General features: G+C 42.5%; 1 protein-coding gene across 1 annotated transcript; it reads right to left on the bottom strand.

The window, feature by feature from the left end:
* Positions 1-1534: 1534 nt before the first annotated feature.
* LOC138961624 (uncharacterized) lies at positions 1535-16913 on the bottom strand. Its single transcript, XM_070333294.1, has 7 exons — positions 16737-16913; positions 15035-15391; positions 11285-11366; positions 10810-10909; positions 9605-9734; positions 8154-8283; positions 1535-4329 (listed from the first exon to the last, which is right to left on the bottom strand). Exons 1-7 carry the CDS (start codon positions 16812-16814, stop codon positions 3065-3067), a joined length of 2142 nt encoding a protein of 713 aa, XP_070189395.1. The 5' UTR covers positions 16815-16913; the 3' UTR covers positions 1535-3064.
* Positions 16914-18076: the final 1163 nt, after the last annotated feature.

The following is an 18076-nucleotide window of genomic DNA, read 5'->3' as shown; positions in this document are numbered from 1 at the left end:
AATCCATAGTTTCACCATCCATTTCTTGGGAGACGCAGTTTATACACTTAATCTACGGGAGGTGACTGTGGCGAGAACAATTGTATATAGAACAAGATAGAAAAACGTGTCGCCTGAACGATAACAAAATGATTTTTTTTTAGGTACGTGCTCGATGTATTTTATAACATTACCTACATGTCGTATTATCTTCTTGTATATTTTGATTTATCGTGCAGGTCTCTGTGGGAAAGCATTCTGTTTCTTTTCTTGAAAAAAACCCAACAAAAACACCAAAGCAAAACAAAATAAACGCAAACCATAATTGAAAGCTTATCATCCGGCTGACTCTATTAACTTGTCTCAAGACTGTTCAAAATCGAGGTCAGAGTTCGACACTTCTCACGGGAGGTAACTGTGTCTATAACTGTTGTAGAATCGGGTGTTAAAAGTATGGAGGGTTGCTTCATGTATAATGTATAATACTGTGTATAGTTTTGATGAATTGTGTCTTGTAAAATTCAAGAGCAGGTGCCCCAGACTACCTCATTCTGTCAAGAGTTATGTGGTTATATTAGTTGACTCGCAACATGGAAATAAACTTCACGGAATCATCGAATTTCAGTGGTCAAAATTAAAAATTGATTTTTACCGAGATTGATAATGCATTTTACGTCAATGGTTTCTTTTTGGGGGAATTTCTTTTTAAGAAGGGAAAGACAACACATTTCAACACATGTATTATATTTATAGTGGATATTTAGGCGATATGCATTTGTCAGGCTACATCAGCTCAAATGAGACTGATTTTGCAGGGAGTGTTACTTGGCAGTTATCTGGTGCCTTCTCAAAAATTGTCCAAAATTCTCTCTTACACACAGCCACTACACAGTTAACAAACGTTCAGTGTACATCTTTCTTTCCTTATTTATTTGGTGTTTAACGTCGTTTTCAACCATTCAAGGTTATATCGCGACGGGGAAAGGGGGGAGATGGGATAGGAGAAAGGGGGAAGATGGGCTAGAGCCACTTGTTAATTGTTTCTTGTTCACAAAAGCACTAATCAAAAAATTGCTCCAGGGGCTTGCAACGTAGTACAATATATGACCTTACTGGGAGAATGCAAGTTTCCAGAGCGAGAGCATAAGAAAGAGAGAGAGAGAGCTGTTTGTTAGTGTTTAAGAGAGAGAAAAAGACGGAACTGTTTGTTAAGCAAGTTCATGTGTGTATAAGAGAGAGAGAGAGAGAGAGAGAGAGAGAGAGAGAGAGAGAGAGAGAGAGAGAGAGAGAGAGAGAGAGAGAGAGAGAGAGAGAGAGAGAGAGAGGGGTTTATTTGTTAGCAAGTGTGTTTGTATTTAAGCTTAGAGAGGGAAGAAGACGGAACTATTTGTTAGCAAATCTTTCTTTCTTTCTTTCTTTATTTGGTGTTTAACGTCGTTTTCAACCACGAAGGTTATATTGTTAGCAAATACATGTGTATATAGATATACATAATAAGAAGGACAGAGAAAGAGAGAAATACATCCACACCAGAAAATAAATAAGAAGTATGAAGAACAAGTTAACATTGTTTTATTACAACCAACACAACAGTTTGCGCTAGCCACAATGTCAAAATACAACAGTGCATAGCTGTGCATTATCACAAATAAAAAAACTCATTGTGATCACTGGGTGTTAATTCATGCTACTGTAAATGCCTTGCATTTAATAACATCAAGATGGAACAGTATGAGCATCCACTTCAATATAACGAGTGTCTGGTCAAAATTAATTATGCGCCAGCACACACATTTTAAAACTGTAGACACTACCCCCCTCCCCACTTCAAATGCAATAAACAGCCAATTAATCATCATTTTTGAGCAAACTTGATCAGAGAGAATTAAGCCACTAAGCAATCCTCAAATTAACAAGCTAAACTTTGAAAGAAACCCATCCACGGTAAAAAAACCAACTACAGAATACTGTCAAAATCACCATTTGTATTCAAGTTCACTGCTGTCAGCTGCTCCGATGTCAGATTATAACCCTTTTTAATTGCAAGATTGAGCAGACAATCTGGACACACAATTATAGCTATACTTAATTATATTCATTTTTGTATGTCACCACAATACTAAAACTATTCTACAACACGCCTGGTTGAGTATCTTCTACTTCAATGCTGTACTAAAGCACACACCGTCTTCCTTTACTGTACAAACTAAAGACTTTGAGCTTTCGCCAAAAGCTTGAAGTTGCGGGACCAATTGATTGAATCAAACAGTAACACTGAACACCAAAAGGTTGAGCTGTGTCACACACTGTGGATAAAAGGGGGATAATGTAAATTCATTGTAAGGCCAAAACAAAAAAAAGGTCTGTTTACGGTAACATAGGCCAAAAAAATAGGGTCGGTAGGTCAGGATTTTTTATTTTATTTATTTTTTCTCCAAAAAACCATATTTTTACGGGTTTTTTTTCTCCCCCCCCCCCCCCCCCAAATGCCAAAAAAAAGTCTAGGGTCGCGCGAAAAAAATAGGGTTGGTCGGGTTACCGTAAACAGACTATTTTTTTTGGCCTAATGCTTCATGATTTCGAGTGGTGTTTTTTTTAAAAGCCAGCAGGGAAAAATGAGCATGTTATGTTCATCTGAACTTAGAACACTGTACAAATACTTTTTTGACATTTTAATAAGAAAAATAAGATGAAAATCTCTTTGTACACATGAACATGTATTATGACACTGAACTGTATAATGCCTAATGGTAAACACTCCACAAAAATATCATGCAAGCAAGAGTTTTCATGATGCTTTACAGCAGAAATGCTCAGAAAAATATGCAAAAGTTTTCATGATGACAAAAATGATCAGAAAAATATAATGCCCAAATTTTCATGATGCTTCACGACAAACATGATCCTTAGCATGACTCTGCATGATGGAACTGTACAATGACTTCAAGATGAATCATGACACAAATGAATAACTATCACCAAATTGATACAGATGACTCATGACAAAAATGATGAATGAATTGAACAATGACTCTGCAGCGGACATGTATCAGACGACAATAGCACAGACCGCTAGCACCCCTTGTCATGACCAGCCAGAAGATGTCGAGGGGTTGGCAATGGTGCCGGCACCGCTGGTGGCTGTGGTGGCGGTGGTCGACTGGACAGCGGCAGTGGAATGGCAGAGGGTCAGAACGCTGGAGGTGGACTGAGCAACAATGGGGGCCGAGCTGCCCAGGCAGTGGGGGAAGGCCTCGATGGTGGTCAGGCCGGCGAAGGGGGAGGCGGTGGTGAAGCAGGGCTGGGGGGAGGGGAGGACACTGTCCGGCAGCTCGGGCAGGGGAATGTCGGTGATGTCAAAGTCATAGATGTGAAAGTTTGTTCCCGCAATGCCGCCAATGGTGAACTGCGCCACCTGGGTGTCCAGACTCCCCGCCCCCATGAACATGTTGGGAGCGATGGTGGCTGTGGGACGACCGTGGCGAATGGATGTCTCGCCAACACTGGCCGCCAGCTGAGTGATGTCATCCACGTGACACGAGTCGGTGGCGCCAACTGTCTGCTGAGTGGCTGCAGGCCTCGTTGCCATGGTGAAAATGTTGGTGGGAGCGGGGCTAACAGAAATACCAGCCACTGACTGCTGATTAGCTGCAGGCCTCGTTGCCATGGTGAAAATGTTGGCGGGAGCGGGGCCAACAGAAATACCAGCCACCGACTGCTGACTGGCTGCAGGCCTCGTTGCCATGGTGAAAATGTTGGTGGGAGCGGGGCCAACGGAAAAACCAGCTGCAGACTGCTGAGTGGCTGCAGGCCTTGTTACCATGGTGAAAATGTTGGTGGGAGTGGGGCCAACAGAAATACCAGCCACAGACTGCTGGCTGGGCTTGGGGGCAATGTTTCTGGCTAGAGTGGGCGACAGGCTGGCAAGAGGTTGGTGAGAGGGCACCTGCTTTGGTTTGACAGGCGTGAAGTGTTTGGGAGGGCTGGCAGACAGGGCACTCCCACTGGGGACAGGCCTGGGAGCTGCAGGCAGCAGGTTTCTGGGCGAGACTGTGCGAACCTTGGGACTGCGATCCCTGACTGGCCGACTGGTTTGGGCGCTTCTTCGCGATGTGCTGCTCTCTCGGCGACTGACTGCGGAGGGTCGAGAGAGGCTAGTAGGTGCTGCGAAAGATGCAGACACTGGGGGCTGAACGGGAACAGGATGGGCGGTGGGGCGTGAAGCCTCCATGGCTGGTTGAGCAGAGGAGGCCGTCTTGCCCACGCTGGCCAGAGCTTGCTGTGGAAGGGTTTCAGGGTGGCTCATGATGTCCGTCTCCTTGCAGATCTCCCTCATAATCTCCAAAGATTCTGCAACAACATCGTTTGTTGTCAATCAAATTCTCATTCTTATTTTTGTCTTCAGTGCCAGTGGAGATTACATCCTACTCTTAGACAGTCGTTTGCAAATACATGAGATACTGCTTTTAGAAGCCGGAATCGGTAAACAGTTGCCACACACTGTCACTGACTCTCTTATGCCTTATTTGATCAATGTGGCTGGCCTTTTCCTTGGGGCTGGGCCGCTATTGCGCGGGTCCGCTATTGCGCGGGTCTGCTATTGCGCGGGTCTGCTATTGCGTGGGTCCGCTATTGCGCGGGTCCGCTATTGCGCGGTGACTATTTGTCATTCAACCAATCTCTCACAGTGTAACAGAAATACCCAAAGCCAAGAGACACAGCCTAGAGAATACTGTGCTGACAATCATTCAAACGTGTTGAAAGTCGGTTTCATGGCAAAGACTATGTATATTATTAAAGGCACAGTAAGCCTCCCGTAAACAATCACATATACGGTCAGGCTTTTACGCACAGTACAAACACCCTTTCATTTAAACACTCACCGATTGAGAACATCCTTGGTGCCCTCCGTAAAGAGCGAACAATTTTCAAAGAATTTATTTTTGCTTGGTTTATCTTACCCCTGAGCCATCGTGAACCCGTGTGATCCAGTTTCCCTTTTTCACAATGTAGTCGTCAGTTAGTCATTTGAATGCGACTCGATGTGAGCTTATCTACAATAGCATGTTTTTATGCACGAAACAAACGACTGTGGTTCACAAGAACTCTAGCGATGGCTTTTGACTGTTGAGAGGAACGGCGATTTGCATAAACCGTCGTCTGCTACGACCCTTGCGTGACCCTGCTTCCGGGCTTTTCTTTTTTCAAACTTTCACAACTTCGAATTGTACTGATCTTGTCTTGATGAAAAAAGAATTCTTTTATGATTAAAGAATGTTTGTGTAACAAGCTGTCAATTTATTATTTTGATTTTAAAAGTTAGGTGTAGCGCAAAAACGCACCACGGTCCAAAAACATTCTGATAATCATCGATCCACGGCTATGGCCAGTTTACATCGATAGAATGAGACCCGAAGGGAAGTAACTCATTTTTGACCTGAGTTCAGGATGGGTCCAAAAAGTGTTCGAGACAATCTGCAAAATTAATTCTTTAAAAATTGCTCGCTCTTTACGTAGGGCACCTAGGATGTTCCCGTTTGGTGAGCGTTCAAATGGAAGGGTGTTTGTACCGTGTGTAAAAGCCTGACAGTATCTGTGATGGTTTACGGGAGGCTTACTGTCCGGGCGTGATTTCCGGTATTCGGAATATTCATAACAGCCGTCCAGCACCAAAACGAGGCGCCATTGTTGTAGAGGACCAAGTCTACAAAAATAAATTCTTTGAACATTTCTCACGCTCGACAGAAAGCAGCCAGGATTTTCCCGTTCCGTGAGCGTTCAAATGGAAGTATGCTTGTACTGTATGTAGACGCTCGGGGAGCTCTGTGATGGTTTACGGGAGGCTTACTGTGCCTTTAAACAACAAAATAAAATAAAGAGGTGTCACAGAAAGGGGGAAAGAACCATTTCTTATTCCACAAAATTACTTTTGCAATCCCAACATTCAAAGCATCGAGCTCAGAAATACTACCTTATAAATCTCAGGTGGTCATAATATAAACCAAACAAATAAACTGACAAACAAAATGTTGACATTGCATTTATTCCAATCTTGAAAATAAATTCAGAACATCCTGAAATCATCTTTCGTCTTCTCAAAGAAAAAAACCCCGAACTAAAGTAAGTTGGAATAACAAAAATAATGCATGAGTAAATGCTAGTCACTTTTCGCATTTTCCAAAGACCTGGACAAAAGAAACCAAGAACACCTGTTCTCTACCTCATTATGAAAAAAAAAAACCAAACATATTACATTAAAAAAGTAAGTTGGAATAACAAAAATAATGAATGAGTATATGCCAGTCACTTTTCGCATTTTCCAAAGACCTGGACAAAAGAAAACCAAGAACACCTGTTGTCTAACTCATTATGAAAAAAACAAAAACATTACATTAAAAAAAAAACTTAATTCCACAAAAAATAAAACCTTAAATTTAGCTTAAACAATAAAGCAACCAACACAGAGAGCTTGCTAATAAAACAATTTCATCTTATTCCTTGTCGGTTCCTGATTCCAAAAACATATAGATATATGTTTGGATTAAAAACACGCTCAGAAAGTTTAAACGAAGAGAGGTACAGAAAAGCGTGCTATGCAGTAAACCACTACCGCGCTAAACAGGCTCGTTAATTTCACTGCCTTTTGCACGAGCGGCGGACTACGGTCATTGTGAAAAAATGCAGTGCGTTCAGTTTCATTCTGTGAGTTCCTGGATTTTCCAAGAAATCATGCAGTAACACCCCCACGGAACGGCGTGGTCAGCTGCACCCAGCGCGTGGTTGGCACATGAACGGTGGGTTTCTCCAGACTATGCTTTGAAACTTATGGTTTTTTTGCGCACTTTGTATTGAATATTCTCATTTTCGAGACTTTCATTCACATGTGCATGTGCTTGTTACATGAATAAGTTGCGTATCAATAGAGTAATTACAAAATGTATGGTTGAGTGTCATGAAATGAACATTGTCACCACATTTAAACTCGGAATTTTGTCATTATTGGCAACAGACTGGCTTGTTTAAGTACTCGAATGTGCTATTCTATGTATCCCTGATAGCTGATTAAGTTTACAAGGGTTAGTGTTGTGTAGATTTTACACAGTTCGTAAATCAAATCTGAAGTCTGGGTTTTTGCTGGCTGCGCGCTGCGTGCAGACCTGGCTGTAGTACATTCCTGGGGGGGGGGGGGGGGGGGGGGGGGGGGGTTCTGGGGAGTGCACGGTAGGCCCTGTCACATTGGCAACTATTCCGCTTCTTCTTAGGTTGCGCAATAACGGACCCGCGCAATAGCAGACTCGCGCAATAGCGGACCCGCGCAATATCGGGCCGACCCCTTTTCCTTCCGTATGGATGATCACCGTATGCTAGTTTTTACAGGCATATAATATAGATTTGTACCTGGTTGTTTTTGTTACAGTGTACAAAACACCATTTTGCAAAGGTTACCAGTGTTTACCATTTTATTAAGGTAACAAAGCTTCAGAAGTGTTTTCATCCACATTACAGCTGGACACCAACTAGATCAACAGATCCTCTCCTTTGCCATTCTATATAGTGTAACCGAGTACCCGAAGCACAAGAATCAAATTTGGAGGCAAAGCCAGTCAAACAGGGTTGAGAATTTTAAAGCTAAATAAAATGAATAGCCCTTTCAAACCTGCTGTAAGTAAAGGTTCCCAAGAGCATACCAGGAGATAACAGCAGCCACACCCCATCACAAACACTTCTCTACAACCACCTGCTGTAAGTAAAGGTTCCCAAGAGCATACCAGGAGACAACAGCAGCCACACCCCATCACAAACACTTCTCTACAACCACCTGCTGTAAGTAAAGGTTCCCAAGAGCATACCAGGAGACAACAGCTGCCTGGACACCCCATCACAAACACTTCTCTACAACCACCTGTTGTAAGTAAAGGTTCCCAAGAGCATACCAGGAGACAACAGCAGCCACACCCCATCACAAACACTTCTCTACAACCACCGGCGACTGGCGTACAAGAAACATCAAGCTACTATAAATAGCCCACGCTCAAGCCGTCAAACAACTCTGCAGAACTGCTGTGAAGGGAGACTACTGCGTCGCCCTGTCACATTTGGTCCAATGCCTACAGGTTCTCTACACCTCACAGCTAGCCCAAGCAAAGGTGATAAATGATGAGAAGTTTACTTACGAGGTCTGAGAGCGGAGAGACCCAAGCTGTCCCTGGTCCAGTTGACCACGGAGGACATGAAGGTATTGAGATTGCTGGGGGTTGTCTCCTCCTTGTACGATTTGAACAGCGGCTTCATGAAGAAACTGAACTGGTCAGGCGTCAAGGAAATCGGCACACATTCATGCAGCAAAACAAGGTTTTTTTTTTATTCTCTTTATTTATATAGCGCCTTATCCGAAGTTCAAAGCGCTTTATGCCGTGTGAGATGGAATTTTTTACACAATATATCACGCATTCACATCGACCAGCAAACCTCAAGCCTGTTAGGCGAATGTTCCCCTTTCGCGGCCTTTATTCCAAGTCACACGGGTATTTGATGGACATTTTTATCTATGCCTATACAATTTTGCCAGGAAAGACCCTTTTGTCAATCGTGGGATCTTTAACGTGCACACCCCAATATAGTGTACACGAAGGGACCTCGGTTTTTCGTCTCATCCGAAAGACTAGCACTTGAACCCACCATCTAGGTTAGGAAAGGGGGGAGAAAATAGCGGCCCGACCCAGGGTCGAACACGCAACCTCTCGATTCCGAGCGCAAGTGCGTTACCACTCGGCCACCCAGTCCTTTCGTTAGATCCCAAATAGGAACGAGGGAAATGTGTGGGTCTGAATCAGTTATTATAATCAGAAAGAACATGATTTGTGCGAATATATGTGGATTCAGCGGAAAGTGTTAATGCAATGTCGCATTAAAATCAAAGTGAGATAAAACTTGTGTGCAAGTATGAAGAAGTTAATTGAAACACTTTTTTTGGGGGGGGGGGGGGGGGGGGGTGAAACCCCCAAAAGTCAAGACAAACAGAGAATCATTAGAGTCACCAGTCGAATTCCTAATTATTTGTTGTTGATACTGTCATTTTTAAGCTGCAGTAGACCTTCCCTGATAATTATTATTATATGAAGTATTATATCGCGCGCGTATCTCCAGACTCGGCGCAGGGATCTATTTATGCCGTGTGAGATGGATTTTTTTTACACAATACATCACGCATTCACATCGACCAGCAGATCGCAGCCATTTCGGCGCATGTCCTACTTTTCACGGCCTATTATTCCAAGTCACACGGGTATTTTGGTGGACATTTTTTATCTATGCCTATACAATTTTGCCAGGAAAGACCCTTTTGTCAATCGTGGGATCTTTAACGTGCACACCCCAATCTAGTGTACACGAAGGGACCTCGGTTTTTCGTCTCATCTGAAAGACTAGCACTTGAACCCACCACCTAGGTTAGGAAAGGGGGGAGAAAATTGCTAACGCCCTGACCCAGGGTCGAACTCGCAACCTCTCGCTTCCGAGCGCAAGTGCGTTACCACTCGGCCACCCAGTCCCCCTACAGGCCCCCCTACAGGCTCTTTCCCTTTGTATTTATTGCTTATGTTAAAAAATAAATAAAAAAGGATACAAGGTAGAACTTCCAGCTCTCCTTGGTGCGCCGAACGACGTAACTGTCGCAGAGTTGATCTAGTGACAGAGCCTGTTCCTCTGACCCCTCAGGCTTCAGGCCGGCGGCGGGCAGGTGCTCTTGGAAAGTGCTGGAAAAAAGCAAACACAATGCTTATGCATCGTCCTCAAGAGGCAAAGGGAGGAGAGCTTGGGGGGAGGGGGGAGGGGGGAGGGGGAAGCAGACTACCTGCTAAGGTGTTGGCGGCAGTTGCACAGGATACAGTTGCACAGTTTTGGTTTTGCGTGCTGTGGTTGTCTGAATTTCATTTGTGATTGTTTTGGGGATACACGTTTCGGTACTTCGCGTCTTCTTTTCTGTCCTAGTAGAGCTCACTCACGTTTCTGTTTTCTTCTTCATCTTCTTGTGTTTTTTTAACTTTATTTTCCATGTTGGTTGCTTTGATGCCATTTTTTGTCTTCTTCATCTTCCTGAGTTCTTCTCTTCCTCTGGTAGACTTTTGTAGTTTTTATTCAGAGGGCACAATGCAAAAAGCTGAAATTTGGCACTCGATCTTATGCTGCTAAAAGCTCATCTTCTTCCAAATTTTCAATCTATCAGCACTGTTCTCCTTTTCTTCAGTTCATCTCAGAATGTTCTTTTCTCCACTCTCTCGATCTCTCAGGCGGTTGTTTCCAATTTTTAAAGGAAATTCTTCCGAGTGCCTTTTCTTACTTTTTGAATTAAAAATTTTGTTTTGTAAATGTGTGCCATTCAAAAATCAAACTTGACTTTTTGGTCTGTGCTTCTGCTCCCTTACAGACTGCCCCGGTGTTCTAGCCGACTAACACAAAAGGCAAACTGAGAAACACTGACGTTACCCGAGTCTAAACAAGCTACTCAAGTAATTGTAGAGAAGACTGAGAATGGCTTACTCAAATTACTCTCTCACTGAAGACAGTTTAGACCGTCCGTCAAAACAGAGCGAGCGTTGTGAATCTTTAAAATAATTAAGGATTGGTTTGAAATTGAGATTGGTTTGAAATTGAGATTGGTTTGAAATTGAGAGCCTACACTGAACCTGCAAATAAGAAAGAGCTGAAGGTTAGGGTTAGCGTAGCAACTCAACAGTGGTACTGATCAACGCACGTAGCACAGACACGGAACATACCACGCAACTGTCAAGCGCACTTCAATCATGGGAGATGGCCGATCAGCAAACTTACTGAATCTTTGTGCTCAGGGACTCTATTTCCTGGCGGAGGTTTGCAGCTTCCGTCGTGAACCTCTCGCAATCCCCTTTAAGGCGCTTCGCGTATTCAGCCGCTAGAGATAGGGAGACAAGTAAGAATTTTGGCAAATGTGCCCGACATAACTAAAGGGCACAACTAACTAGGTCAAACACACAAATTCCCTATCGTCAAACAAAAAGCAACAAAGAAAAAAAAAGTCATCATCAAAAGCAAAAGGGACGTAACTGAGACTTGGACAGTTCTCCCTTGCAAACAAAAGTCAGACTCGTTTCTCTCTAAACGAGAGCTATACGCAACAAATTGTCGCTGACGGAAAAGCTAACCTCCAACCTTTGTCATGCAAGGGGAACGACCCAAGATTTGCTCACCTTGTCAGCTGCAAGGGAACGTATTAATAAAAATTGATGATGAAAATTAAAAAGGTCGCCAAACCGGCAACGACTCTCACCTTTTATAAGGATAGCAGACTCGCTCATCTTTCCTTTGTCTGCGATCGAAGGAACTTCTGCTTTCAAGTCATCCAAACGATTCTGCATAAAGTTATTGTTGGAAAATGGAATTAGTCAAAAATGTTTGTACACAAATGAATGACAGTCACATTTCAGCTCATTCCATCAATGACAGAGACAGTGAGACAGAAGCTGACAGAAGGTAGGTACCACCAGTAAAACATTGTACATATCAGTCTTAATCACATGAACATGCTGGCAAGAGAACACAGCCACCACCACCTAAAATCACTCACTGTTTTTTCTTCTTCATTTTCTGTGGTCATGGGCTACACATCAATGATTGTTTGAATTTTTGCTTGTAGACATTATACATTTGCGACCAATCTGTGTCCTCGCCACTGATAACGTAAAGCAGGTATATTCCATTTATGAGGGCACTCATTGACACAAAATTAACTGGTAATGTTGGGGGCAGCAAATAAATGTTAAACTTTGAAATACTGCTGGCTTAACCTTTATTACTGCTTGTGACCAATGACTTTCTAAGCCCAAACTACACCGTTTAAAAATTTGTAAAAAATTTGTAAAAAAAATCCTGTTGAAATAGAAACACTTGACAGTTGACATTCATTTAAGACAGGTCAAATGGAGACAGGGATATTACTCTTCATACACAAAGGGAAGCCACTGAGTTGTGTCGCCATTTTTTCCTGGTAGGCTGGGAATTCGAACACATCGAACAGGGAACGCAGAAGAAGAAGAAGAAGAAGAACACGTCGAACATTCGAATGACGTAAATAGAACAAACGTCACATTTTTCAGGCAGCGGAAGTGTGGTGACGCGGCCCAGAACAAATGACGTCAGAAAATGACGACACCGCCAGAAATAAAAACAATGCGACACGCCTACCAACCACGAGGTCAAAAACACGTGGGCATCTAATGAAATCGGTACAAAGCCGTTCTCTTTGCCAGTGACATCGTAATAATCACCAAAGCTAACATTGAAGCTCCGGTAGCAGGTAAGAGAGTGTCTCCCAACCCGTGATGCTCACAGCGTGATTGCATCAGAATACCACATGTTAAAACCGATGTTTGAACTAGAATAACAGCCAGTAGTATTAAGAACAAGTGTCTTGTGTATGCAGCCCTCTTTCTACTGTACGCTGGCAGCAGATAATACAATAATTGAAGTCCTTCGAGGCATAAGGGGCCCATAAGGCGAAAAATTGCTTTAATTCCACCCTCAAAAAGTCCCAGCCTTCAAACCGTAACAAATAACAGTGCGCACTATTAAGCAAAATTATAAACCAAGCCTTGATTATTAATTTTTATTATTACACTTGTATCAAACAAGTGACCGCCACCTTTTGATTGGCGTTTTTATTACATTTGAATCGGACTTGTGGCCTTTCAAAGTTGCGGTGACCTTTGACTTTCAACAGAGGTCATATGTAACAGTGGTTTTTGGCTCACGTAAGTGTAGCCTATGCGATCGTAACTTTGTCTGTCTGTGCGTGCGTTTGTGCGTGTGTGCGTGTGTGTGTATGTCTGTGGTAGAAACTTTAACATTTCCGAGTCTATGTGTGAGTGGTTATCCAAGACTATGGATAAAGCTCGCATAAGATTACGTCACGGTCAAAAGTTTGACGTCAATTAATGCATCATGACGGCATGCCTCCCTGTAGTCTTTCTCTCTCGCGTGGTGTGTGTGGTCTCGGTCATTGTTATTTTGAGCGGGCCGAGACTATTTGGCAGTCGTGTCCCTGTAAGTAGGCTACATGCAGACACAGACAGATCTAGTGTCTCTCTTTCTTGCACAGTGTCACCTAAGCTTACTGTGTGTGTGGGTGTGTATGTGTGACGGAGTGATTGAGTTTGTGTTACTGTTTGTCTATTTCTTACGTGAGCCTTGAAGGCTTCGCCTCTTGTTAAAAACATAATTTAGTTGGCTCATATATCTGAGACAAATGATCGGACAACAGCCCTTTACATTATCGTGACACATTTTTCTGAGGCACACTGGACAGTAATAGTGCAAAGGGTGGGGTTAATCAAGGGAGTGAACCCCCCCTAAAAACACTACCAACCTGTCGTTTTTTTTAATGCCGTTTTGATCGCTCTTGCGTTTACAACCCATCTCATCAAATCGTAATTTATTTCCAGGCTACCAGCAATAAAATACCTCAACATGAGGAACAAATTTAAAATAAACTCTGGCAAAAGACGTGACGTCACAAAGTTTGAGTATGCGCAACATTTTCGTTTACCAGTGCACTTCGTTACCTGCCCATTGCTGCTTTGGGTGATATTTTTTAAATGACTATTCCTATGCAGATGTTTGTGTAATTGGCCGTTTTCAAAACATACCCATTTTTCGGTCCAAAATTCAAAACGGGCACTGTCTTCCGAGACTCATAGCTCCGAAACGAACCCACTACCCTATATTTTTTTTATGCTGAATGCATAGCAGACAGATCGAACTTAAAAAATAACCAACTTTTGGGAGAAACCAAATTATATTTTAACGGGTCCAGTGAACTACCTTAAGAGGTCTGCCAGCAAAGTAGCTGTTGTTATTGGTTTTTGTGTGTGCAGGCTAACATTCAGACTGAAAGCTTCAATTGTGCCACTATTTGCAATCCACACTGTACTATCAACAGCTTGTAAACTGAAAGTGAGTGATGCTTTAGGGGTAGTGACTTAATGTTCATCCACAGGAGAACAATCCTTCAACTATCTAAATAACAACAAGTTAGACTAAAATTATTAGAACCTGCTGCAGCCCACCACCGGTTTGACAGGACACGGCCCTCAAAAGTGTTTAAACTCTCCCTGAATTTCCCATCGGTGGTTGCTGACAGAAAGTTCTATTATGTTTACTCAAAACATAAACAAATGACCTCTAAGAGTAAGACACGATTCTTTCAAAATAAATAATTATGTAAGTCATGACAGCAAAAAACAAAAACACAAACACACAATAGCAACAACAAAGCAATTCATAACAGTTTAACACACTTTCTTTCTTTCTTTCTTTATTTGGTGTTTAACGTCGTTTTCAACCACGAAGGTTATATCGCGACGAGGTTTAACACACAAACTTTTTAATCTTTTAGTAATATTCAAACTTAGTGTCTCAAACTGACTCTGTCAGTAACTGAGTAAGCTGTCCCTTGAACATGAAGTAACGTGATTTTTTTTTTAAATGAAGGGATTTTTAAAGTCAGAATTTCCAAAACGTTGCTTCAGATACAACACACTGGTATGGTTCTCTCCAAAACGTTGCTTCAGATACAACACACTGGTATGGTTCTCTCCAAAACGTTGCTTCAGATACAACACACTGGTATGGTTCTCTCCAAAACGTTGCTTCAGATACAACACACTGGTATGGTTCTCTCCAAAACGTTGCTTCAGATACAACACACTGGTATGGTTCTCTCCAAAACGTTGCTTCAGATACAACACACTGGTATGGTTCTCTCCATCTGCAGAGTTCCGTACATTTTTCACAGCTTGGGACATACAACTTGAACATGAGTATTACCAACCTTTCTGTATAGCTTTCTCCATCTAAAATCATAAGAAAACTTTGTATCTTTCTGTTTTTCTGTGTTCAAATCATTCGTAAACTTTTAGCTCACAAACAACTAAGTAAAGAGCAACTGACAAATCAGTAAAACAAATATAATCAAGAGTAATGCATTCTAGTTTCGAACATCCGTCATGCACTAAATACCTACCTTGATTTTATCTCTGCGTTTGAGCTCAGCGCGCTTGTGTGACGGTCGCTTGTGTCTGGGTACAGGATTGGTAGACTGATGGTAGCTGCTGTCGCTTGAAGCCGGAGAGGCAGGAACGGAGATGGGGGTGACTGGCTGGGCGGGACTCTCGACGGCATCGCTGAGGGTCGTGGATTCGATCTTTGACTGACCAGAGGAGTCCACATCCATCAAGTCGGCATTGACGGGAAAGTTTCCAGAGGCCAGTGAACCAAAGAGAGATTCAAAGTCAAGGCCTGGGTCGAGACTGAGCCCGCTGGTCTCAATGCATTGGCTGACCCAGGCTGCTGTGTTCGACTCTTCATCTTGGAAGCCCGACTGTAGAACAAAGGAAAACAAAATAAATGATTAGATGGTTGAGAATGGCAAGGATGCCTTTGTGTACATACACAATTTAATACAGCTAAATATCAGAATAATTAAAGGCTGCCAATCTGTTTTTCTTTCTATTGAAATTTTTTCCTTCCTGTATTATTTTCCAGCAGAAAAGAAGTTCTTGTTTTGTATTTTTACCCAAAAGGTGTGAGCAAATACATTAATCTCTTCTTCTTCTATTCTTACCTGACAAATATAGAAAAAAGTTTTGTGATTTTCAATCCTAACATTCTGCATTCAAAAGATCTCTGGACGGCAGTCCCCACAACTCGGCAAAGCAATTGCCTAAAGGGAGGCTACAACTCACGAGCAGCCTAAGACAAGCAACACTTTATCTCTACAGCAGTTGTTTCCCTTGCACCAAGGCGCTTCGCAAACGGCATCTCCAAACACGCAGTGACACGATGATAAAGTACAGTTGATATTTTGTAAGTAATGTAAACATTAAAAAAATTAATAAAAGAGTAAAGAAACTTTGAGAAGGCACCAAACAAAACGGGAAAAAAAGGGTTGAAATTTACTTATGTTTTTAACAATAATTAAAAGCTGTAAAATGATTCATACTTCGGCCATCCGGTGTCAATTTCTAAGTTGCAGGCCTCTCTAAAAAATAAAATATCTATTGCACGAAAAAGTAAGACCTGACTTGGAATCCCATGAAGGGATTTGAATTATTAGATAAAATCCTGCAATTACTTGCGCGGCAAAACTCAAGCTAAGATTGCGCAAGACTATCACAGGAATCACTTATGATTACCGAGCCTCGCCGAGCGCGCGAGCCGCTGAGCTGGTTGCGTGCGATAACGACCTCGACCTTGCTCATTACGTGCCACTCGCCTCACTGCTGATCTCAGCAGAATGTTGTCGATTGGCATAAGTGATAGCACGTGAACACGCTCCTCGCGATCCCATTGGTTGTTGCGAGTGACAACGTGGCGACTGACGTCACGAAACGGTCAACCCTTTATAAACGACCGCGCACGCCTATTTGGATTTCATTGTCGCTGTTCCGAAGCCGGTAGCACCTCTCAAGTGAAATTCAACATACGTGGCAACAGAAAATTACGGAACACGAAAAAGCAGAAAAATGGTTCAATCAACAACAAAACTACGTTCCGCACCCCTGCCGGACTGTGAAAATCACCGGAATGCTGAAATTGAACGAAATAAAACCGCGTCGTGGTCTTCAGTGGCAAAGACAGCGCGCCGAATTGCAAGAAACCTCAGAGAAACACGAGTTTTTCTGAAGTTTCACATTAAAAACGAAAGAAAGAAAGCCCTTCCATACCTCTCCTGGTAGGCCCGGTGCTAGGTTCGGAAAAGGTTCAGCCAGGGGCACCATCCTCCCTGACTCTACCTTGATCATCCCTGTCGCCTGTACCGCTAAATATATAGGTCTATGCCTGGAGGGAGAAAATTCTGCTAGGCAAGTCCGACATGAACTACATCCCCTCCGAAGAGCAGACGCCTTTTATACCGGACCCATAATGCATTGCGCGAGTTGGTGCGGTCATTTCTGCCTTTTCTCTAAATTTGTTATGGAGGGTTGACAAAATACGAATATATTCTTGAAGGATTGTGGATATTTATGTTTGCATTTTGTGTTTGTTAAAGGTAAGTTTTGTATTTTTCCACGGTTTATTGTTTACGAGTCGTATAAGGTGTGACGACCTTGCTGAATTCTGATTGGTCGAGTGAAAAGGTTGACCTTGAGGCCCTTTGAGGGTTACTTGAATTTATTAAATGTTTACCTGTCCACTCATATTTACGTGTACAAGCCATTATTTATGGACATTTCAATTAAACGCCAAAGGACACTGCTTTTTTAATAGCTTTGATTTATTTTTAGTCCAAAACACTCATCGTTTATTCCAAACTTCACAATTAATGCGAGGTGGTCATAGATACGCGAACAGTAGTTAATGATGAAACACTGAAACCTTCATGGCATGACACTACATACAACACGTTATAGTTCCAAACACTGATCAGTTTTAACTTATGAATTCGAACAGTTTACGGATTAGTGAAAAACTACCTGACTGATATTGAAGTTTAGCTGCATTGATCGCGATAGAAAAGAAACGGACGACAGTTTCGTGTCAGTTGCGGGCTAAGATGTCTGACTTGTTGACTTCCCTTGCATTCCCCCTACATTGTACCAGTCGTCTGATTCTTGTCTTCATTATTGGTTATCTGAGATGTGATTCAAACATTCAGCCACAAAAAGATAAATAGTACACACGTTAACAATGGTCAATAACGTGAAGGTTGCTCAATAATTCGATACATTTGGGTTGGTTAGGTGATGACAACATGGCACTGCGAGGAGCTGTCAGATGGTTGATAGGTCGGAACTTTCTGTTTGATAATTTTCGTCAGGTGTGCCTGAATTTTGCAATTAGATGAAAACACTAGTTTGTTGCTGTTTTGTGTCTGCTATGGAAGGCCCACTTTAGGTTTTGTTACAATAATTCTGGTAAAAATGTCGGTTATAAACATTCTGGATTTTGAGGCCTTGCCAGGGTTGGCGGGGAATGAGAAAACTAAACTCGACAGTACTTGTGCCCTTTTTATTGTTGGAGGGGAAAAGTGTTACACCAGGAACTTCCACACAAAAAAGCGGCT

This window comes from Littorina saxatilis, linkage group LG3, assembly GCF_037325665.1.
Source record: "Littorina saxatilis isolate snail1 linkage group LG3, US_GU_Lsax_2.0, whole genome shotgun sequence".
In the NCBI taxonomy this organism is placed as follows: Eukaryota; Metazoa; Mollusca; class Gastropoda; order Littorinimorpha; family Littorinidae; genus Littorina; species Littorina saxatilis.
The sequence above is the reverse complement of the archived record's forward strand: the minus strand, read 5'-3'. Positions and strand labels throughout refer to the sequence as shown.

Coding starts and splice junctions, on each gene's coding strand:
- LOC138961624 (XM_070333294.1), bottom strand. CDS start 16,814: ATGATCAAGGTAGAGTCAGGGAGGATGGTGCCCCTGGCTGAACCTTTT. Junction 9,735..10,809: donor TCCCTGAGCACAAAGATTCA/GTAAGTTTGCTG, acceptor GCTTTTTTCCAG/CACTTTCCAAGAGCACCTGC. Junction 8,284..9,604: donor AGAGCTGGAAGTTCTACCTT/GTATCCTTTTTT, acceptor ACGCCTGACCAG/TTCAGTTTCTTCATGAAGCC.